A 24,243-nucleotide genomic window follows, 5' to 3' on the forward strand; every position below is an offset into this window, starting at 1 on the left:
TGAGGAATGTCCATATTGTTTTCCATAGTGGCTGTACCAACTTACATTCCCACCAACAGTATTGGAGAGTTCCCTTTTCTCCACACCCTCTCCAGCTTTTGATAAATGTAGACTTATTAATGATGGCAGTTCTGACCAGCATGAGGTGGTACCTCATTATAGTTTTGATTTGCATTTCTCTACTAATTAGTGATGTTGAGCATCTTCTCATGTGCCTATTGGCCATCCATATGTCTTCTTTGGAGAAATGTCTGTTTAGGTCTTTTGCTCATTTTTCAGTTGGGTTGTTTGTTTTTTTGTTGTTGAGTTATATGAGGTGTTTATGTATTTTGGAGAGTAAGCCCTTGTCAGTGCATCTTTTGCAACTACTTCTCTCCCATTCCATAGGTTGTCTTTTCATTTTTTTTTTTTTTTATGGCTTCCTTTGCTGTGTAAAAGCTTGTCAGTTTGATTAGGTTCGATTTGTTTGTTTATGTTTTTATTTCTATTGCCTTTGGAGACTAACCTAAGAAAACATTTGTATGGTTGATGTCAGAGAATGTTTTGCTGTGTTTTCTTCCAGTAGTTTTATAGTGTCTTGTCTTTTGTTTAAGTCTTTAAACCATTGTGAGTTTATTTTTGTGCATGGTGCGAGGCTGTGTTCTAGTTTCATTGATTTTATTAAAACCACTGTCTTTACGAATTTAAAGGAGGAGTTCCCGTCATGGCGCAGTGGTTAACAAACCCGACTAGGAACCATGAGGTTGTGGGTTCGATCCCTGGCCTTGCTCAGTGGGTTAAGGATCTGGCGTTGCCGTGAGCTGTGGTATAGGTTGCAGATGCAGCTCGGATACCGCGTTGCTGTGGCTCTGGCATAGGCCAGCGGCTACAGCTCCAATTAGACCCTTAGCCTGGGAACCTCCATATGCCACAGGAAGCAGCCCTAGAAAAGGCAAAAAGACCAAAAAAAAAAAAAAGAATTTAAAGAAAAACATGAACATAGTGAATAGTGAAATGGAAGCTGTTTTAAAAATCCAGTGTTACTTAATGGCCACACCTTCAGCATGTGGAAATTTCCAGGTTAGGTGTTGAATTGGAGCTGCACCTGGGGCCTGCACCATAGCAGCACAGTATCCAAGATACCAGATCTGTGCCACATCTGTGACCTACACCACTGTTTACAGCAACACTGGATCCTTAACCTGCTGAGGCATGATGGGAACTCCCCATTGTGACTTCTTTGGGTGATACAGTATCTCAAATGAAAACTTCACTGAATGAGGTAACAGCAGATTAGGCACTGCAGAAGAGATCTTTGAACGTTCAGAAATACTAACAAAATCTACTTAAAATGAAGTACAGAGATGGGGAAATAGACTGATATAAAATGATTGGAGTTTCAGTGACCTCTGGTACAATATGAGGACCAACGTACATAAGATTAGGGTCTTATAAGGAGGGAGTTAAGAATTTAAAAAAATTTTGAAAAATAATCCTCAATAATTTTTCACACTTACTGAAAGCTGTAAACCCATGGATCCGTAAAGTTCCACAAATCCCAAGCAGGATACACAAACATTCAATAATCAGGGACATCATCATCAAATTTATTAAGACCAGTGGTTAAGAGAAAAAATTTAAATTAACCACCAAAAAAAAAAAAAATAGTATACAGAGGAACATGGGAATGAATCACAGCAGATGGATTGTCATAGCTGTAAGACAGAAGACAATGAGATGATGTGTTTAAAGTGCTTTAAGGATGGAAGTTCCTGTTGTGGCTCAGCAGTAACGAACCTGACTAGTATCCATGAGGATGTGGGTTCGATCGCTGGCCTTGCTCACTGGGTTAAGGATCCGCCGTTGTCCTGAGCTGTTGTGTAGGTTGCAGACTTGGCTTGAATCTGGAGTGGCTGTGGCTGTGGCATAGGCTGGCAGCTGCAGTTCCAATTCAACCCCTAGCCTGGGAACTTCCACATGCTACAGGTATAGCCCTGAAAAGAAAAAGAAAAAAAAATGCTTTAAGGAAAAAACCTGTCAATTTAAAATTCTGTAGCCAGTGAAATATTCTTCAGAAATGAAGGCAAAATAAACATTATCAGAAAAACAAGCTTAACGAATCTGTTGCCAGCATTTTTAGAATAGTAGACATATTCTTCAAGCAGATAAATCATACTAGTTAGAAACACGACTCTTCCAAAGAGATGAAGAGTTCCAGAAATTTTCAATAAACAGAAAACACTCTTTTCTCATGTTTTTGAAATTCATGTGAAATTATAAAGATATCATATTCTGGTCCATAAAACATCTTAGTAAACTTACTTTATTATTTTCTTTATCAGCTGCACCTGCAGCATATGGAAGTTTCCATGCCAAGGATCAAATCTGATCCGCATCTGTGACCTATACCACAGCTGCAGCAATGCTGAGTCCTTAACCCACTCCACCACAGCAGGAACTCCTCTTAATAAAGTTTGAAATCTTTCAAACTTTGAAAAATTGAAATCATACAGAATATATTTTAGGAACACAATGGAATTGAATTAGAATTCAGTAAGAAACATTGTCTTGACATTCCCCAAATGTGAAAATTTAACAACACACTTCTAGGTAGCCCGTAAGTCAAAGAGGAAATCACAGACAAAATTAGAATAAAAGTGAAAACATACACAATTTTGCAGGGTATAGCTAAGTCTGTATTTTTAGCTTTACAAAGTTACGTCATTGAACAACAAAGGTCTAAATAGTATAAAGCTCTCAGCTTTAGGAAGCTAAAGTAGAGCAAGTTAAACCCAAATTAGAAGAAAAATGATAAATATAAGAGTTGAAAAAAACAGAAAACAGAAAGCTTTTACTGGTTTGTTGAAAAAAAAAATTTTTTTAAAGGCTAACCAGCTGAAAGAACTAAGAAAAAAGTTGAGTTCCCATTGTGTCTCAGCAGTTAGCGAACCCAGCTAGCATTCATGAGGATGCCGGTTTGATCCCTGGACTCGCTCAGGATCCCGCATTGCCATGAGCTGTGGTGTAGATCACAACGTCTCGGATCTCACATTGCTGTGGCTCTGGCTTAGGCCAGTGGCTACCGCTCTGATTGGACCCCTAGTCTGGGAACCTCCATATGCCACTGGTATGGCCCTAAAGAGACCAAAAAAAAAAGAAAAAAAAGAAAAAAAAAAGTCGAATTATCAATATCATGAATGAAATAGAGGACATCACTGCAATTGCTGTGCGCCGTAATAGAACAATAGGGAGCAAAATCAACAGTATTATGCCAATACATTTGATAAAAGGAGCTCATTCATTGGGTTTTTGTTTGTTTGTTTTTGCTTTTCAGGGCCGTACCTGCGGCATATGGAAGTTCCCAGGCTAGGGGTTGAATCGGAGCTGCAGGTGCTGACCTACACCACAGTCAGGATCTGAGCTGCGTCTGTAACCTACACTGCAGCTCACAGCAATGCCAGATCCTTAACCCACTGAGCAAGGGCAGGGATAGAACCTTCGTCCTCATGGATCTTAGTTGGGTTCGTTTCCACTGAGCCACAGTGGGTACTCTGATGAGGAGCTCATTCTTTGAAAAACACCAAGAATACTAAAACTCAAGAATAAATAGCCTAAGTGACCTATGTCTGTTTAAAAAATTCCGCTTGTTAAAAACCTTACCTACAATGAAAACTCAAAGCATAAATAGCTTCAATCATGAACATTTAAGGGAAAAAAAATAATACCAATTATACAGAAAGTAAGAACATATCTCAACTCATAAGGCCAGCATTACCTTGATTCTGGAACCAAGCAACACATTGCAAGAAAACTACAAACCAAACCACTGTTGTTTCTAAGCATGAATGCAAATAATACAGAATAGCAGTTTGAATCTGGTATGTTAAATGTATAGCATACCGTTACCATGTGGAATTATTTTAGGAATGCAAGGTTGGTTTAAGAGTAGAAAAATCAATTAATGCATTTTGAGAAATTAATAGAAAATGAGAAAATCATAATCATCCAAGTAGGTAAAAATATTTGACAAAATCTAACACCTGTTTTTTGTTTTTTTAAAACCCGGTTCTTGGAGTTCCTGTCGTGCGTGGTTCAGCAGTTAACAAATCTGACTAGCATCCATGAGAATGCAGGTTCGATCCCTGGACTTGCTCAGTGGGTTAAGGATCTGGTGTTGCCATGGGCTTTGGTGTAGGTCACAGACACAGCTCGGATTCTGCATTGCTGTGGCTGTGGTATAGGCTGGCAGCTACAGCTCCGATTTGACCCTGAGCCTGGGAACCTCCACGTGCCGTGAGTGCAGCCCTAAAAAAGCAAAAAATACGTACATATATACATACAAACCCAGTTTTTAGACATAAAAGGCATATAGATCAGAAAGGAAGAAGTGGGAAAAAATGTTTATATACAGATGATAATGATATGTGGAAAAATTCCTAAGGAATCTCTTAAAGCTGCTGAACCTAATGAGTTTAAGAAAAGAAAATGTGTTTTGGTATACAGCAATGAATAATTAGTAATTGAAATGTGAACAAAATACCATTTATAGTTATATTAAAAGTCAAAATACTTAGGGATGAATTTTATAAAATAAGAGTTCCTTTGTGGCATTGCACATTAAGGATCTGGCATTGTCACTGTAGTGGCCCAGGTCGCTGCTGTGATGTGGGTTCCATCCCTGGCCTGGGAATATCCACATGCAGCAGGTACAGTCTGAAAAACAATTTTTAGTAAAATATATACAGAATCTATATAATTAAAAATATAAAGCATTATTGATAAAAAGTAAAGAGTGTATAAATAGATACTACAGATTTATGTTTATTTAGAGGAACCAGTGTTGTTAAAATGTTAGTTCTTGGGACTTCCTGTTGTGGCTCAGCAGGTTAAGAACTTGACTAGTATCCATGAGCATGCTAGTTTGATCCCTGGCCTAAATCAGTGGATTAAGGATCTGGTGTTGCCACACACTGTGGTGTAGGTCACAGGTGTGGCTCAGATCTGGCATTTCTGTGCTGTGGAATTAAGTTAAATTAAAACGATTGATTATGCCTAGTCTCAAACTCACATTCATTGCTGATAACACTATAAAATGGTACAGTCACATTGAAAGAGTTTGTCACTTAAACATACACTTATTTCTACCTGGTAGTTCCAGTATTAGGTATTGACCCAAGAGAAATGTCAACATGTCCAAACCAAATGTCATATACACAATATTTGTAGGAACTTTATTCTTTATTGTTAGAAACTGGAAACAATATGGATTTGCAGATGAATGTGTATACAAATTTTGATATATAATTCAGTAGTAAAAGCAAATATAATAGGAATAGTAAAAAGGGATACTACAATACAAATGAATCTCAAAAATGTGCTAGATAGCGTAGCAGGTTAAGGATCTGGGGCGTTCCCATCGTGGTGCAGCGGAAACAAATCCAACTAGGAACCATGAGGTTGCGGGTTCAATCCCTGGCCTTGCTCAGTGGGTTAAGGATCCAGCGTTGCTGTGAGCTGTGGTGTAGGTCACAGACACAGCTCGGATCTGGCATTGATGTGGCTGTGGTGTAGGCTGGCAACAACAGCTCCGATTGGACCCCTAGCCTGGAAACTTCTATATGCCATGGGTGCGGCCCTAGAAAAGGCAAAAAGACAAAATAGTAATTAAAAAAAAAAAGGATCTGGCATTGTCACTACTGTGGCTCAGTTCATTGCTATGGTGCGTGTTTGATCCCTAGACCCAGAATTTCCACAGGCTGCAAATACAGCCAATAAGTTTCTGTTTTTTCTTTTTTTAAAATTCCTATATGAAAGAAGCTGGAGGAGTTCCTGTTGTGGCTCAGGGGGTAAGGACCCAGTGTTGTCTCTGTGAGGATGTGGGTTCGATCTCTGGCCTCACTCAGTAGGTTAAGGATCCTACACTGCCGCAAGCTGTGGCGTAGGTCACAGGTGCAGCTAGGATCTGGTTTTGCCCTGGCTGTGTCATAGGTAGCAGATGCAGTTCCCATTAGTCCTCTGACCCAGGAACTTCCATATGCTGTAGGTGCAGCCCTAAAAAGAAAAAAGAATAGCCAGACAACAATAAAGCACATACTTTACCATATATATAAAACATTTTCAGAAAAGCAAATCTAATCTATAATCAGTGAAAGCAGATTAGTGGTTTCTTCCCTAGGACTATGGTTGACAGGCAGATTGTCTTGTAATAGGCACAAGGAAACTTTTTTTTTTTTTTTTTTTTTTTTTTTTTTTTGCTGCAACCAGGACATGTGGAAAATCCCAAGCCAGTGATTGAACCCATGCCACAGCAATACCTGAAGCCACTGTACTGACAATTCTGTAACTTAATCTGCTGTGCCACAAGAGAACTCCAGGAAAACTTTAAAACATAATGGAAATGTTCTGTATCTTGGTTATGATAGTGGCTACATGGTAAATTTGTCAAAAGTCATAAAAATGCATAAAAGGTGAACTAAATTTTATGCAATATTTTACTTCAGGAAGTTCCCATCAAGGCTCAGCGGTTAATGAACACAAGTAGCATCTCTGAGGATGCGGGTTTGATTACTGGCCTCACTCAGTGGGTTAAGGATCCAGCATTGCAGTGAGCTGTGGTGTAGATTGCAAACAGGGCTCAGATTCTACATTGCTATGGCTGTGGCTTAGGCTGGCAACTATAGCTCCAGTTGGACCCCTAGCCTGGGAACCTCCATATGTCGAGGGTGCGGCCCTTAAAAGACAAAAAAAAACCTTGACTTTCAATGAAGTTAATTTACAAAATAAACTATTATATCTAAAACATAATGTCCAGTGTCATGTCCTAGACAGAGCAGACTACAAAGAAAGAAAGAAAGAAAGAAAGAAAGAAAGAAAGAAAGAAAGAAAGAAAGAAAGAAAGAAAGAAAGAAAGAGAAAGAAAGAAAATTAGCAGGCTAAAATTTGAGAAGATGGGGTCAATTTAGAAAGTAAGGTATGAGCACCCTAGGTGAGTGGCTCAGGTATGTAATTTCAAACAATACCCATTTTAGGATTTTGTTTTAAATTTATTTTCACGAATTAGAAACATTTGGTAGCACTGAGCAGTTGATGAGGGGAAAGAGGAGACACGAAGAAATTCTGGAATTTTGAACCCAGGATTCATTCTTCACTGCTTATTAACAGTTGTGATTGATTATGTGGTCATTAAAGGCACAAAGTAAATACATTATTTACTCTGATTAGTGCTAAGAAAGGAGAGGGTGTTATGGTAATTCTTAATAGTGTGGCGGGGGGGCGGGTCTGGCCAGAAAAGTTCTTCTTAAGAAAGTGATAGCCTCACTGTAACCTAAAGAGTGAATAGTAATTAAGCAGATAAACAGAGCAAATGTTATTCCAGGCTCTGAGATAACATATTCTGAGGCCTTAAGTCAGGAAAGGACATGTTAGATTTGAGGAGTTGAAGTTCATTATTGTTGTAATTGAGAGTTCAAGATAGAGTGCTAATATGACATGAGGCTTCAAGCAAGGGTGATAATTTCCGAGTTTTTTTTATGTAGTAATAAGCTTTTAAAGAGTCTTAAGCATAAGTGAAAGCCTAATAAAATTTGTGTTTTTTGTAAAAAGATTACTTAGGCTACTGTGTCAAAAATGGGTTGTTAAAAGGCAAGAGTGGAAATAGTAAGAAAAATGTTCCAGTTATCTATTATTGCTGAATAACAAAGCAGCTTAACCTTAGTGATGTCAAATAATAAGAATCACTTACTCCAAAGTTCTAGGTGCTCATCTAGAAAGTATCTGGATGTCTTTTCTATGGTTATAACCAGAAGGTGGCAGGACTGGAGGCATTTCAAAGGCTGCCTTATTCACATATCTGGTGATTGATGCTGGCTGCTGCCTATGACCTTAGCAGTAGATGATCTATTGAGCTGCATGCCAATTCCTAGCCTTGATTTCCTTGCAATGTGGATGCTAGGTTCCAAGGTCAGTGGCTTGAGAAACTCAAATGAAAGCTGTGCTTCCTTTTCTAGCTTAACCTTAAAGATCACCATATTCATATTACCATCAGATTCTCTTTGCTGGAAGCAACCCATGAAGGGCAGCTCATATTCAAGAGGAGAGGAATTAGATACCATCACCTGATAGGAGAAGCATCAAAAGAGTTGTATACATATTTAGAGAGATAAGGTTAGCTTAGCCTTGAGTGCTATAGTAGTATGAAGAAAAATAGATAGGGTCAAGAGATCAAACTAACATAAGACAAAATTTTATGGTTTGTGGGGAAAAGAAAGAAATATGATTTGATCTGAGCTTAGATAACAAAATTCCAGCCACGTGATTGGTGTTCAATGTATATAATGTTGAATAGTTGGTTTTATGATATCATGCCCTGAGAAAAGTAATCAGGAGGAGCAAGATTGAAGGAAAAAAATAATTAAGTTGTAAATATGAGCTTCAGAAATCTGTGAAATATGCAGAAGTAGAAAATTAGAAAAAAGTTCTGTTGATAAAATAGAGATTTGGGAGTCATCAGAATATAGATGGTAGTTACACCAGGATTCATTGCAGCACCATTTACAGTAGCCAAAACATGGAAACAACCTAAATGTCCATCAATAGATGAATGGATAGATGCGTACATGTGGTACAATGGAATATTACTCAGCCATAAAAAAGAGTGAAATAATCCCTGGTTGGACCTAGAGATTATCATACCAAGTGAATTAAGCCAAACAGAAAGAAAAATATCTCATGATATATGTGGAATCTAACCAAAAAAAAGATACAAATGAACTTATTTACAAAACAGAAATAGACCCAGAGACATAGAAAAGAAACTTACTGTTACCAAAGTGGAAGGGGGCAGGGGTAAATTAGGAGTTTAATATTAACATTTATACACTATTATATATAAAATAAATAACCACAAGGACCTACTGTATAGTACAAGGAACTATACTCAATATTTTTTAATAACCTGTTAAGGAAAAAGACTAAAAAATTATGTTTTTATACACACACACATATAAATTATACACATAAATATGTGTATGTGTGTGTGTATATATATGTGTGTGTGTGTGTGTGTGTGTGTATGTATAACTGAATCACCATGCTGTATACCTGAAACACAACACTGTTAATCATCTGTAGTTCAATTAAAAAAAATTTTTTTAAAAAGAAAATATAGGGGAGTTCCTGCTTTGGCACAGCAGGTTAAAGATCTGGTGTTGTCTCTTTGTGGCGTCATAAAGTTTGATCCCCCAACCCTGCACATTGGCTAAGGATTGGATGGTGCCACAGCTATGGTGTAGGTAGCACCTGTGGCTTAGATTTGATCCCTGGCCCAGGAACTTCCATATGTAGCTGGTGTAGCCTTATAAAAGAAAGAATATAGATAATAGTTGAGTGAATTACCTAAGAGTGAGTTGTAACAAGAAGAGGCTTGTAGAAGTTCCATCGTGGCTCAGCAGGTTAAAGATTTGGCCTTGTCTCTGCTGTGGCTCAGATCACTGCTCTGGCGCAGTTTTGATCCCTGCCCCAGAACTTCTGTGGGCCTTTTGCATCTCAAAAAAAAATTAAAATTAAAAAATTAAAAAAAAAGAAAAAAAAGCTTGTACTAGGCTAAGCATAGCATTTAAAGGTTGGGAAAAAGGGATCAATTTTAATTTTTTTTTCTTTTAGTCTTTTCAGGCCACACCCACGGCACATGGAGGTTCCCAGTCTAGAGGTTGAATCAGAGCTATAGCCACTGGCCTACACCACAGCCACAGCAAAGCAGGATCCGAGCCACGTCTGCAACCTATACCACAGCTCGCGGCAATGCCAGATCCTTAACCCACTGAGCAAGGCCAGGGATCGAACCTGCATCTTCATGGATACTAGTCAGATGTGTTTCGGCTGAGCCATGACGGGAGCTCCAGGATCAGTTTTAATTTTGATAATTTTCAGATGAAATTGAAAATCAGTATGTATATTGTGATGATAATTGAAACTATGAGAATAAACATTCCCAGTGGGAAAATAAGTATAAAAGGTAAATGACAAATGTTGAGGATTAAGGACCTCTAAAGTTAAATTTAATGAAGCCACAAGTAATTGGAAGATAAAGTATTTTATTATCATGAAAACAGTGGAAACAGAGTTTTAAAAACAAGTGGTGATAGAAAATATAGCTGAAAGTTTCAAATTTTAAAGATACTAAATTTAAACCAGACTATTGGATATATTCGAAGGACAGCATTGTTAATTTGAGAAAATTCCAATGTAATATGATGAGATTATAATTTTGGATGCCTGGGGCTTGTGAAGGAGTATCTAGAATAGTATCACATTTTAAAATCATGTAGGTAAGAAATCAATTGATTTTTTTGGTCTTTTTTTTATTTTTTGCTATTTCTTAGGCCGCTCCCGCAGCATATGGAAGTTCCCAGGCTTGGGGTCCAATGGGAGCTGTAGCCAACAGCCTACGCCAGAGCCATAGCAACGTGGGATTCCAGCCGAGTCTGCAACACCTGATCCTCAATCCACTGAGCAAGGCCAGGGATCGAACCTGCAACCTCATGGTTCCTAGTTGGATTCATTAACCACTGAGCCACGACGGGAACTCCAATTGATTAATTTTTAATTGTTTTTTAAAAGTTTTATGGAAGTATAGTAGATTTACAATGTTGTGATAATCTCTACTATATAGCAAAGTGATTCAGTTATACATACACACATATCCATTAACCTCATTTTTTTTTTTAGTTTAACTATAGTTGATTTACAGTGTTGTGTTAGTTTCATTGATTAACTTTGGAGAAATGTAACTTATGTTCATTTGTTTGTTTTTTGGCCCCCTCTACAGCATGTAGAAGTTCCCGGGCCACAGCAGCAACCGGAGCCACTGCAGTGACAATGCCATATCCTTCCCACTGCGCCACAAAGGAACTCCATGACCTGTGATCATTAATAGTAAACTAGGCTTTTTGGGAAGTAACCTATTGAGATCTTATTTTTATAATGTTGTAAAACTAATATAACTTGCTAGAGGAAGTTGAGCATTTCCCACATTAATTATAGTCATTAAAAGTTACTGAGTCATATCTAAAGAAACAAAAATCACCAAATCACTGGATCACAAAGGTAAAGTTTATATTAAAGACCACTTGGCTTTTTTATTTTCTTTTTTTATTGAAGTATATGTATATAGTTAATTGACCTTGTATTAGTTTCTGCTGCATTGCAAAGTGATTCAGTTATCTGTATGTGTTTGTTTGTGTGTATGTATACATTCTTTTTTAGATTCTTTTCCATTATTGGTTATTACAAGAGACTGAATATAGTTCCCATGCTATACAGTAGGACCTTTTTGTTTATTTTATGTAAAGTAGTGTGTATCTTTTAATCCCAAGTTCCTAAATTTTCCCTCTCTATCCTCCCTCCCCCACCCCTGGTCATTGGCAACCATTATGTTTGACCACTTACTTACTAATTTTACCGTGAACATATATTCTTACTGAACTAATTTACAGATGTTTTCTATTACAATTTTAAAGCTTTTCTCAAGGAGAGAATTTTTTATTCCTTTGCACTTAAAACATTTCAGAAAAGTGGAGTTCCCATTGTGGCGCAGCAGAAATGAATCCAGCTAGTATCCATGAGGATTCAGGTTCCAACCCTGGCCTCACTTAGTGAGTCGGGGATCCAGTCTTGCCATGAGCTGTCGTGTAGGTCGAAGACATAGCTCGGATCCTACATTGCTGTAGCTGGAGTAGGCTGGCAGCTATAGCTCCAATTCAGTGCCTAACCTGGAAACTTCCATATACTGTGGATTCAGCCTTAAAAAAGAAAAAAGAAAAAAAAAAAAGTATTGTCAGAAAAAGCACTGAGGAGTTTCTGTTAAGGTTTAGCAGGGTGAGGACCCAGTGTAGTCCACGTGAGGATGTGGATTTGATCCCTGGCCTCACTTAGTGGGTTAAGGATCCGGCATTGCCACAAGCTGCTACATAGGTCACAGATACAGCTCATAGCCAGTGTGGCCATAGCTGTGGCATAGGCTCTGATTCGACCCCCTGGCCTGGAAACTTCTGTATTCTACAAGTACCGCCATAAAAAGAATTACAAAAAAAGAAGGAGGAAAAGCACTGAACTAGAAATATCTATTTAAAGTTTAGATCTTCATTCAATATTTAGTTGTCGAGTCTTTTAATTGGACCTTCTTTTTTTTTTTTTTTTTTTTTTTTTTTTTTTTTTTGTCTTTTTAGAACCGCACATATGGCACATAAATGTACCCAGGCTAGGGGTCGAACCAGAGCTGCAGTCGCCAGCCCACAACACAGCCACAGCAATACCAGATCCAAGCCCCATCTGAGACCCACAGCACAGCCCACAGCAACACCAGGTCCTCAACCCATCAAGAGAGGCCAGGGATCAAACCCACGCCCCTGTGAATCCCAGCCAGGCTCGTAACCCACTGAACCAGGACAGGAACTCCTGGACATTCATTTTTAAAGAAATAAACTATTCCTTTTGCTTCTCATCTTAGAGAATTATTGTTGTTTTGATCTATGTATGACCAGGGAAACATGGGCCGATTTTGAATTTTCTGTTGTTACTGTAATGTACCTTGTTCAGAAAAGTAAACTATCAATATGCCTGTGTAAAACAAATGAATATGGTATTATGAACAGTATTCCTTATCTTTTATCCTGTGTAAAAAGTTATTTAGGAGTTCCCGTCATGGCGCAGTGGTTAATGAATCCGACTAGGAACCATGAGGTTTTGGGTTCGATCCCTGGCCTTGCTCAGTGGGTTAAGGATCTGGCGTTGCCGTGAGCTGTGGTGTAGGTTGCAGACGTGGCTTGGATCTGGCGTTGCTGTGGCTCTAGTGTAGGCCGGTGGCTATAGCTCCGATTAGACCCCTAGCCTGGGAAACTCCATATGTTGCAGGGAGCGGCCCTAGAAAAAGGCAAAAAAAGACAAACAAACAAAAAAAAAGTTACTTAAATTTTTATCACATGTGATTTGTTGTCTCATTTAGTGAATGGAGTTCCTTCTCGAAGTCCAAGGTTGGTTGCCTCTGGGGATGACTCTGTGGATAGTCTGCTGCAGCGGATGGTACACCATGAGGACCAAGAGCCCCTGGAGAAAAATATTGATGGTGTGATTGCTTCTGCCTCTGTGCCACCTTCCTCCAGTCCAGGCCACAGCCACAACAAGGATCGAACCCTGGGAAAACCAGACAGCCTTCTAGTGCCTGCAGTCCCCAGTGATTCTTGCAGTAGTAGCATCTCTCTCCTTTCTGAAAAGTTGCCAAGCAGCTGTTCTCCCCATCATATCAAGAGAAGTGTAGTGGAAGCTATGCAGCGCCAGGCTCGGAAAATGTGCAATTATGACAAAATCTTGGCCACCAAGAAAAACCTGGACCATGTCAATAAAATTTTAAAAGCCAAAAAACTTCAAAGACAAGCAAGGACAGGGAATAACTTTGTGAAACGCAGACCGGGTCGACCTCGGAAATGTCCCCTCCAGGCTGTGGTATCAATGCAAGCATTCCAGGCTGCCCAGTTTGTCAGCCCAGAATTAAATGAAGGCCAAGAAGAAACAGCACTGCACCTTGGTCCTGATACAGTTACAGATGTCATTGAAGCTGTGGTTCAGAGTGTAAACCTGAATCCAGAACATAAAAAGGGATTGAAGAGGAAAAGTTGGTTGTTGGAAGAACAGACCAAGAAAAAACAGAAGCCATTCCCAGAAGAAGAAGAACAAGAGAATGCTAAAAGGTAATTCCTCATGTAACATTTTATCTGAGTAGAGGAAACCAGCTTGTGTACAGATGTAACATACCTGTGCAGCTGAATTGTTCAGGTAATCTAACAACTTTCACTATGTAAAACCTTTCCCTTTCTGTTCTAATTAATTGTTCTTAAGGCTATCTAAAATTATAAATAATTAAGAAGCAAGGGGAGATCCCTGGTGGCTCAGTATGTTAAGAATCTGACACTGTCACTGCTGTGGCTCCAGTCGCTGCCATGGCGTGAGTTCAGTTCCTAGTTCAGGTACGTCCACATGCCATGGGTGCAGCCTCCCTCTCCCACCCCCCACAAAAAAGGGAATTTAACAGTCTAGCCCAAGGCAGTTATCATAGAGATGAGAAAGTGAAGGCCCAGAGAGATTGTGTATTTTATCCAATATATAGCTAAGTGGTGGAATTATTTTTATTATTACGCTGTCTTAGCTTCTTTGTACTCTGAAACTTTTCATCCTATCATTAATATATTTTTAAGTCTTCTTGTGTCTTAGATTTTTTTTTTTGTTTGTTTTTTTGTTTTTTTGTTTTTTGCCATTTCTTGGGCCGCTCCTGCAGCATATGGAGGTTCCTGGGTTAGGGGTCGAATCGGAGCTGTAGCTGCCAGCCTATGCCAGAGCCACAGCAACGCAGGATCCGAGCCGCGTCTGCGACCTACACCACAGCTCACGGCAACGCCGGAACCTTGACCCATTGAGCAAGGGCAGGGATCGAACCCTCAACCTCATGGTTCCTAGTCGGATTCGTTAACCACTGCGCCACGACGGGAACTCCCTTAGATTGTTTTTTAGTAGTATTTTTATATTTTTATTTTTTCCCCAAAGTCAAAAATCACTCCCCAAAACACCATTTAATCCTTTCTTATATATCCAGCCAGATTCTTTCCCTGAAGGAATATTTGATCTTTTTAAATGAATTGGTATGATATTCACCATTTGCATATGGCTTCACCTTTACTGTTTATATTTTCTCTGTTTCACATTGAAACCCTTATTCACAGTTAGAGAAATATAAAGGAAAACTACTAGACACATAGCTTTTTAACATATATTGCCAAATTGAAATATGTAGTCATATTGCCTTCTTGAAAGCCATGCCTCTTTTAACTTTTACCAACATTGTAAGGTAATAGTTGTATACTATCTACCCTACCCTTAACTGCCCTCAATCTAATGTATGTGAAATATATTATCTGGGAGTTCTCTGATGGCCTAGTGATTAGGATTCAACACTTTCACCACTGCAGCCTGGGTTTAATCTCAGATCTGAGAACTGAGATCCCACATCAAGCCACTGCACGCCAGGACCAAAAAATAAATAAATTTTTTTAAATTCAAAATTAAAATTTAAAAAAGCTATATTAAAAAAAGAAATATACTTCCTAAATGTTATTTCCTGCTTGTTTTAATTGGCACTTATTTTACATATTGGAGGTTACTACCAACTTATGTTCCTTACCTATTTTTTCTGTGATTTTTATTTTATTTTATTTTATTTTTTTTGTCTTTTTGCCTTTTCTAGGGCCGTTTCCGTTGGCATATGGAGGTTCCTAAGCTAGGGGTCTAATCAGAGCTGTAGCCACTGGCCTATGCCAGAGCCACAGCAGCACAGGATCCGAGCCGCGTCTGTGACCTATACCATAGCTCACAGCAATGCCGGATCCTTAACCCACTGAGCAAGGGCAGGGATCGAACCCGCAACCTCATGGTTCCTAGTCAGATTCGTTAACCACTGCGCCTCGACAGGAATGCCTCGGTGATTTTTAAAGTGCTCTTTATATAGTCAGAGTATTAGTATTTGTTGACATTTGATTTTCTTTATGTTTTCTTGCCATACAATAACAGAATAGTTAATTAGTCTTTTTCTCTATCATCTGCCTTGGTGAATCCTATAAACAGATTTTTTTTTTTTGTAGCTCTCAATGCATACATCTGTAAAAAATGTTTCTTTATAATAGAGAATATGTGGGATTTAAATTTTTTTCTTGAGAATACATGCTTTTAAATAAATCAGTGAAACTAGAAATTTACTGAATCAAGAGGTAAGTCTCCTTTCACATGTTCTCATTTCTTCTCAAATCCTGTTCTTTTCATGGGTAAGACTGTTCACAGTATATATTGTATATCATTTGATACTTTTCTTTTGCATTTACAAATACATGTATATGCAAAGCTGTTGTTTTATGTAACATAGCTACTGTACTTAAGTTTGTAACTTTTTCTCTTTATGTATGCCGGAGATCTTGTCATTAGTACATATAGAATTGCCTTATTCCATGCTAAGAATATATCGTAATTTAATTATTCTCCTTCAAAGAGTTATATATTACTTTTTTACATATAGTCTCAAATTGGTTGAAATTTACTTTTGGATAAGGTATGAGGTGGTACTGTGGATACTATGTATAAGGTAGTACTATGTTTATGGCCAGTTATTTAGCAAGGTTGCAGATTTGTAAGCATGACTATTTTTGTGTTGTGTGTTATCTTCTATGGTTTATATTCCCACTGGATTTTTGTGAAGTTTTATTTCATTTATTTATTTATTGTCTTTCAGGGCTGCACCTGCAGCATATGGAGGTTCCCAGGCTAGCAGTCAAATTGGAGCTACAGCTGCCATGCTACACCATAGCCACAGCAACTTGGAATCCGGGCCGTATGTACATCTGACACCACAGCTCACAGCAATGCTGGATCCCTAACCCATGAGCGAGGCCAGGGATTGAACCTGCATCCTCATGGATACTAGTTAGCTTCTTTTCCACTGAGCCATGACAGGAACTCCAAGTTTTAGTTTTTTAAGGAGATTTAAATTTTTTGGATTTATAAATGATAGTCTTACCATAATTAATTGATTCAATTATAATTTCCCTACATATTTGAAATAATAACTTTATAGTATACCAAATTCTTATTTATTTGGGGTTTTAGTGTCTTATTTTATATTTTTATATTCTCTTTCCACCAGTCTGTTTTGGTATAAATATTATTTCTGTTTTAATTACTGAGGCTTTAAAATATATACAAAGAGAATGACTTTTGACTTCATTCTAGTAAGAAAGTGACAATTTGTGTGACATCTTAACCATGTACTTTAGGAAGGTTCACCCTAAATTGTGTCTCAGAGAAAAGGCTTTACTCCAGATAAAGCTTTCTGTTCCAGCAAGTTCTAATAACATTAGTCAGCAATATTAAACACTTATTTTCCACAAAATTACCTTCTGAAATTTGAAGAGATTATAAAGAGAAAGATAGTGTTTCTACCTTCAAGAGATTGTGCAGATAAGGACATGACACAGAGTTCCCAAAAATGGCAACAGTTTTTTTCACCTTTCTCTAACCAGGACCTACTGTAGTATTTGTTATGTAGTAGGAGTGTGTTCATTTATATCTCAAGTATTTACTGCAAAAGCATTTATTTCATGTGCTGAGGGTAAATATTGTTGTAAGCAAATATAACAAATATTCCTTATCCTCAGTGGTTCTCTTTTTTTGTCTTTTTAGGGCCACACTTGCGGCATATGGAGGTTCCCAGTCTAGGGTTTGAATCAGAGCTGTAGCTAACAGCCTACACCACAGCCACAGCAATGTGGGATCAGAGCCATGTCTGCGACCTACACCACAGCTCATGGCAACACCGAATCCTTAGCCCACTGAGTAAGGCCAGGGATCAAGCCTGCATCCTCATGGATGCTAGTCAGATTCATTTCCCCTGAGCCATGACAGGAACTCCCTTCAGTGGTTCTTATATTATGACTACTGTTAAGAAGAATTATTTAGGGTTGTGAGAATATATCAGAGGTAGTTAACAGTTTCTCTGTGGAAGTAATGGCTAAGGTAAAATCTGAAGAATAGACTTATCTGTTATTTAAAGGTGTAAGGCTGGAGCAGACATTTTAGACTGGTAAGTATGAAAAGGCATGGAAGGTTCAGGAAAATGAAAGAAAGCTTTTGTTGCCAAAACACAGTGAATTTGATTAAGTGTAGTGTCAAATGAATCTACAGAGAAAAGATTGTGGGGGCCAGATCTTGCAGAGGGCCTTGTATGCCATGGAGTTTGGTCACTATTCGTCCATTAGTCATAAGCCAGAATGCAAAAGAATATTATAATGATTATTGGCTGGGTTCTGGACTCAGAAAAACCTGGGTTCGGAGTTCCCATCGTGGCGCAGTGGTTAACGAATCCGACTAGGAACCATGAGGTTGTGGGTTCGGTCCCTGCCCTTGCTCAGTGGGTTGAGGATCTGGCGTTGCCGTGAGCTGTGGTGTAGGTTGCAGACGCGGCTCGGATCCCACGTTGCTGTGGCTCTGGCGTAGGCTGGTGGCTACAGCTCCGATTCAACCCCTAGCCTGGGAATCTCCATATGCCGCAGGAGCGGCCCCAGAAATAGCAAAAAGACAAAAAAAAAAAAAAAAAAAAAAAAAAAAAAGAAAAACCTGGGTTCAAATCCTAATTCTAAAAGGAAAAAAGATAAATTTTTAAAACTTGTATAAAAATCATAATTGAAATATTAAAAATATTTAAAACTGAGTAAATACTGTGCTACATATTGAAACTTGTGGGATATAGCTAAAGAGGTACCTAGAGGGGGATTTATAGCTCTTAATGTTACATTATTTTCAAGACTGCTGAAAATTTATAAAGAGTTACCAAATCAAACTTGAGTTCACTCACCCTTGCACAGTAGAGCCAGTCTAATGACCCTGAGTTTTATAGAAGGAAAGTGCAGCATTTAATGCAGGATGCCAAGCAAGGAGTTCAGAACAGTGCTCAAAAAGCTGTAATTCCCTGATGTCATTCAGGAAAGCTTTTTTGTTTTTTGCTTTTTAGGGACACACTCGAGGCATATGGAGGTTCCCAAGCTAGGGGTCTCATCGGAGCTACAGCTGCCATCCTACGCCGCAGCAACATGGGATCTGAGCTGAGCCTTTGACCTATACCACAGCTTACGGCAACGCCAGATCCCTAACCCACTGAGTGAGGCCAGGGATCAAACCCACAACCTCATGGTTACTGGTTGGATTTTTTTCTGCTGCACCACAATGGGAACTTCCCAAGAAAGCATTTTTATTTTGTTTCTCTCTCTCTCTCTTTTTTTTTTTTTATTTTTATTTTTTCATTTATTTTGTTGGGAAAGCATTTTTAAAGGCAAGTTGAGGGACAGGCATTCCACGGTATGTGATCAGCTCATGATCATTTCTGTATTGGTTTATGGTGAGGTCACAGGGTAGTGTCACAGGAGTTAACTATCAATCTGTATTTCTGGGGCATTCATGATTAGTGAGTAGTTAGTTTCTTCCTTTTGGTGGTGGTTTTAGCATCTGTAAAACAACTCAGGAAATGTGCATCAGATACTTTTATCTAGGTACTTGAGAGAGAAACTAAAGCAGAGAGAATAGAGGAAGGATCTGACCCTGGAAGGCACCATAGGATGCTGCTCACTTACAAAGAATCCAATTAAGAAATTAGAAAAAGGGAGTTCCGGTTATGGCTTGGCAGGTTGAGAACCTCATAGTGTCCATGAGGATGCCATTTCAACCCCTGGCCTCACTTTGTTGGTTAAGGTTCTGGTGTTGCCACAAGTTGCATGTTAAGTCACAGATGCGGCTCAGATCTGGTGTGGTTGTGGCTGTGGCATAAGCTGGCAGCTGCAGCTCCAGTTTGACCCAATTTGACCCCTAGCCTAGGAACTTCCATATGCTGCAGGTGAGGCCCTAAAAAGGAAAAACAAAGAAAAATTTGAAAAAGGAAGAGTTCACTGGTGGCTCAGTGGGTTTGAGGATCCAGCATTGTCACTGCTGTGGTATGGGGGTCAGTCCCTGTCCCAGTAACCTCTTCATGCCACAGGTGCAGCCAAAAAAAAAAGATGAAAGAAAGAAACTAAAAAAATGAGAATAAGCCCCAAAATATAAAGGACAGAGATAAAACATGTACATAATAAGAAAATAAAAGCTAAGGTACAAAGAAAACTATATTGAAACTCAACTGTGTGTTCAGATACTGATTCCAAAACCAAGCAATCTCTTTGTGTTATACTTCAATAATCATTCTCCTCATCCATGACGTTTGTCAGCAAAATTAAACGTTGCTGACTATATTCTAGAATTTCATTGGCTAAGTTTCCTCCAAACCGCCTATATTAAAAAACAAAAAACAAAAATAAAACACATAGGCTACAAAATTACAATTTGAAAAAGACACATTTAACAGTATTATTTCCAGATACCTAACCATTTCTACATAAAAAATATGTGGACAATTCTCTGCAAGGCCCTGTAGATTTTTAATTTTAGTCTAAGCAAAGTCCAAATAATTTAATATCGTCTAAGCTAAGTCTAGTTAGAAAAGTAAATCTGTATGTGTATACACATACATACATACCTATGTCAGGTTTTTTTAGGGATAGTTTTTAAAGTTATTTACTGTTCAGAACTGTCCTCATTCCTTGTGTTCCTCCAACAGATGTTATGAGAGGACTGATCATTTCATAGGTCTTAACTGTGTTGTTTTATTTTTTGTATTTTAATGCCTTGACATCTGGGATCTTGATAATTACTTTGGAGGAACTGCCCCTCCTGGGTCCAGCAGTTCATGGAGATAGCAAACAACTTCCCTGGAACTCACCCTTCAAAAGCAAACCACCAACCCAGAGCCCAGCCATCTCCTTTCTTGGGCTTTCACACTTGGGGCCACTATTTTCCTGTCCTAATCATCCCTGGGCCAAATACCAGACAACCAGGGGCAGCCACTGTGACTCAAACCCCCTGAAATTATCCAAACTAGCCAATCCTAAGGCTGTCTGCTCCTTTCCACAGAAACTGTAATAAAGACTCTTGCCCATGTTTTCCCTGCTCCCTCTGCCTCCTTACCCTCGCTGGTGCTTCCCTATGTGACCCCCACACAGCATGTCATATCCCCTCCTCTTGGGATCATTAGTATAACAATGACAGCTGTCTCTAGCTGTGTAGGCCTTGCTATAGCTAAATAACAACATCTTTATTTCAAAACACCATTATCATGTGAGTCTACTTACTGTATACCCTGTGTACCTCCATCTCAGGTTAACAAGCGTGCTGTTATTTCTGCCATTCACCAGAATGCTTTATCCATCCATTGAAATTCTCGCTTATTGAATCCCATGCCTTTGGTGAGAATGACTCCAACACTGAGCAAATACTTCCTTAATAGTTTTAGGAATAAAGTGAAGAAATTACAAATGCAATTCTACCATATGGTTTTTCTAAGGGGGTTATGTGCACTTTTGCTTGTGGGTAAACATTTTTCTATTTGTTAAGAGCATTTTAGCTGGTATGGAAATAGCCTCTTAGTAATACCTAGTGCTGAAAATTCCTAGTACAAAATTCATTCACCAGTACTGATTGCTCTCCCCTCTGTATAATATTGAAGAAGAGGGATTATTATCACCAATTTATAATAGGAATCAGACACAGAGAAGCGAATGGACTTGCTGAAGGCTACTGGAAGTTGGGGGCAGGGTGGCCTTGAACAAGCAGTGTGGGCAAATTCAGATGCCTTCAAGGGTTAGGCAAGTTCCCTTTATGTGCAAAGAGGCTGAGTGCGATGAGGGAAGGTGACTGGCGCTGGGAAGAATGACAGGGGATGCCAGTTAAACCAGTGCAACTAGAACTCAAACACGTTAATAACTGGTACAAATGCAATGGTTTAAACTCTGACTATAAATAGGGGTGTTTTTTTGGTCACATTTGTTATCTACCATGGTTCCTTAAAAACTTTTGTAGTATTTTTGAATAGGCAATACATTCAAATGTTTCAAAATTAAAAACCTATAAAAACAAAAAACCAACAAAAAAGCTAAGGTACAGTGGAGAAAATCACTGCAGACCAAAGTTGGTACTACTAATGGTAACTAATAAAATATATAAGCTTCTGCTAAGGTTGATCAATAAAGAGAAAGGAGATAAAATTAGGAAATAAAAAAGAGATAAGCTATATATATTAAGAGGTTAAAAAGTGACTACTCGAAGAAATTTATGCCGAACAAAATGGAAAGCTCAGGTGAAATGTGTATATTGTATTCCTAGGGAAAATTCTACTTGGAAGAAATACTCTGAGTGTTTCTATTATGTGAATTGAACCTATATTTTAAAATCTTGCTAAAAAGAAAGCACCAGGACCAGGTTTAAAAAAGAATTCTGTCTTTAAAGAAAAAGATTGTTTCAGTCTTACTAAAACTCTTTAGAGAATATGAGGGGTGTAGAGGGGGAAATACACACAAAATGTATAAACAGAAGTAACCAGTTTAAAAAAATTGTATAAAGTTAACACCGATGTAGATATAAAACAGGTAAACACATAGAATATTGCTAGCATCACCTGTTCTTTCCCAATCATGCGCCACTTCCTTGCCAATAGCTGTATTCAATCTTCTGACTTGTACCTTTTTTCTACCACTTAAATATGTAACCCTAGACAATATGGTTTAGTTTATCCTTTCTGATCTTCATTAAAATGGAATTATACAGGACATATGCCTTTTTTCTTTTTCTTCTTCTTTTTTATTTTTTAATAGCCACATCTGCAGCATATGGAAGTTCACAGGCTAGGGGCAGAGTTGAAGCTGCAGCTTTGGTCTGCACCACAACCAGGGTAACACCAGATCCAAACTGTGTCTACAACCTGTGCTGCAGCTTGCAGCAGTGTAGGGTCCTAAACCCACTGAGTGAAGCCAGGGATCGAACCAACATCCTCACAGAGAAAACGTTGGGTCCTTTACCCACTGAGCCACAATGGGAACTCCACAGGACATGTGCTTTTGTGCCTCACCTTTTTTCCCAACATATAAATGTAAAACCATCTCTGTTGTTACATATTGCTATAGTTACTTTTTTGTTATCGTGTAGTAATCCATTGATTATATATAATACAGGTTTTCTATTGTACTGTTGGATTATTTTCCTTTGATGTTATTACCCAGAAATGCTGCTCGTGGAGTTTTGGTGGACTTGAGTGTTAAGTATCCAGCATTGTTTCTACTGTGGCCTGGGTCACTGCTATGGTTCTGGTTCGATCCCTGGCCCGGGAACTTCTGCATGCCACAGCTCCTGCCAAAAAAAAAAGAAAAACAAAAATGCTGTTCTTGGAATAACCATAGTGGCACAGTGGTTAACCAATCCGACTAGGAACCATGAGGTTGCAGGTTCGATCCCTCGCCTTGCTCAGTGGGTTAAGGATCCGGCGTTCCCGTGAACTGTGGTGTAGGTTGCATACGCGGCTCGGATCCCGAGTTGCTGTGGCTGTGGTGTAGGCCGGCAGCTACAGCTCCAATTGGACCCCTAGCCTGGGAATCTCCATGTGCTGCGGGAGGAGCCCTAGAAAAGGCAAAAAGACCACAAAAAAAAAAAATGCTCTTTACATTCCTCTAATGTTCAGTGGGGGATATGGACACTAATACTTCTAGAAATGGAATCACTAAATAAAACAATGGATTTGCTCTAGGACTTAATCGTTTTTTCCTTTTTTGGCTGCATCCACAGCATTTGGAAGTTCCCAGGCCAGGAACTGAATCCAAGCCTTCAGCTGTAAACTGCTCCACAGTTACAGCAATTCTGGATCCTTAACCCACTGCACCAGGCCAGGGATCGAACCTGTACTGCCACAGAGACATTGCCAGACCCTTAACCCACTGTACCACAGTAGGAATTCCTCTAAGACTTAATTTTAAGCTCTGGTATATTAAGATAATATGAAACTGAGTACAGGACTGAGTAAGAGGAACAAATCCATACATGCAAGCTTGCTATATGACAGAAATGACACCATATATTAATAGAGAAAGAAGACACTATACAATAAATTATGCCCCAAAAGTTGATAGTACATAGGAATGGAAATGAAATCAGAATCTGTCTTAATCCAGATACAAAAATCGTTTCCTCTTTGGTTAAATAAATATGTAAGTGTAAAGAGCAAAACTTCAAATTTTTTTTCTGGCCACATGTGCAGAAGTTCCTTGGCCAGGGATCAAACCCACACCACAGCAGTGATCCAGGTCACAGCAATGATAAACCAGATCCTTAACCACTAGGCCGCCAAGGAATTCCCAAACTTCAGACTTTTAAAGGCTAATACAGAAAGAGAAAAGCTTTATGATCGTGTTTGTCAAAGGATTTCATAAAGTATCAAAAATGGTGAGAATACAGGCAAAGCTTGATATACTAGATTATATTAAAACTAAAAATTTTTTTTAACTAAGAGTTTCTGTTCATCATGATCATGATAAACGTATGAAGACTTGCTACAAATGGGAGAGGAAATTTATAACAATTAATTATTCATTTTTGTCTTTAAAAAGTATTACAAATTATCCCTATGTAATCTAGCAATTCCCTTTTTTAGTTAGCTTAGAAAACCTCTTGTGCAACAGTCACCAGAAAACATTTTTTGAAACGATTATAGCAAGGTTGGTTATAATAGAAACTGGAAATATATCAGGTAAACAGGAAAAGGAATAAGTA

The 24,243-nt window shown here is 38.6% G+C and overlaps 1 protein-coding gene and 1 long non-coding RNA gene across 19 annotated transcripts in view; one reads left to right on the plus strand and one right to left on the minus strand.

Moving 5' to 3' along the window:
* Positions 1 to 24,243, plus strand: part of ASH1L (ASH1 like histone lysine methyltransferase) — a 189,247-nt gene that overhangs the window by 81,972 nt on the left and 83,032 nt on the right. For 17 of the 18 annotated variants that reach the window (XM_085022729.1, XM_013997002.3, XM_085022730.1 and 14 more), the window contains one exon: positions 12,980 to 13,721. In XM_085022729.1, coding sequence (XP_084878855.1) covers positions 12,980 to 13,721 — 742 coding nt within the window. Of the gene's footprint in view, positions 1 to 12,979; positions 13,722 to 24,243 lie in introns of those variants that run through there. The other variant, XR_014844073.1, reaches the window with a different exon arrangement.
* On the minus strand, positions 14,303 to 23,131 carry LOC146404057 (uncharacterized). The gene is made up of 2 exons (XR_014844114.1): positions 18,184 to 23,131; positions 14,303 to 17,889 (listed from the first exon to the last, which is right to left on the minus strand). It is a non-coding gene; the product is annotated as an uncharacterized LOC146404057 (long non-coding RNA).

This window comes from Sus scrofa, chromosome 4 (assembly GCF_054392235.1).
Source record: "Sus scrofa isolate SSC_HxYL_T2T_F1_AM1 chromosome 4, Sscrofa_HxYL_maternal_Yorkshire_Landrace_v2.0, whole genome shotgun sequence".
Taxonomy (NCBI): domain Eukaryota; kingdom Metazoa; phylum Chordata; class Mammalia; order Artiodactyla; family Suidae; genus Sus; species Sus scrofa.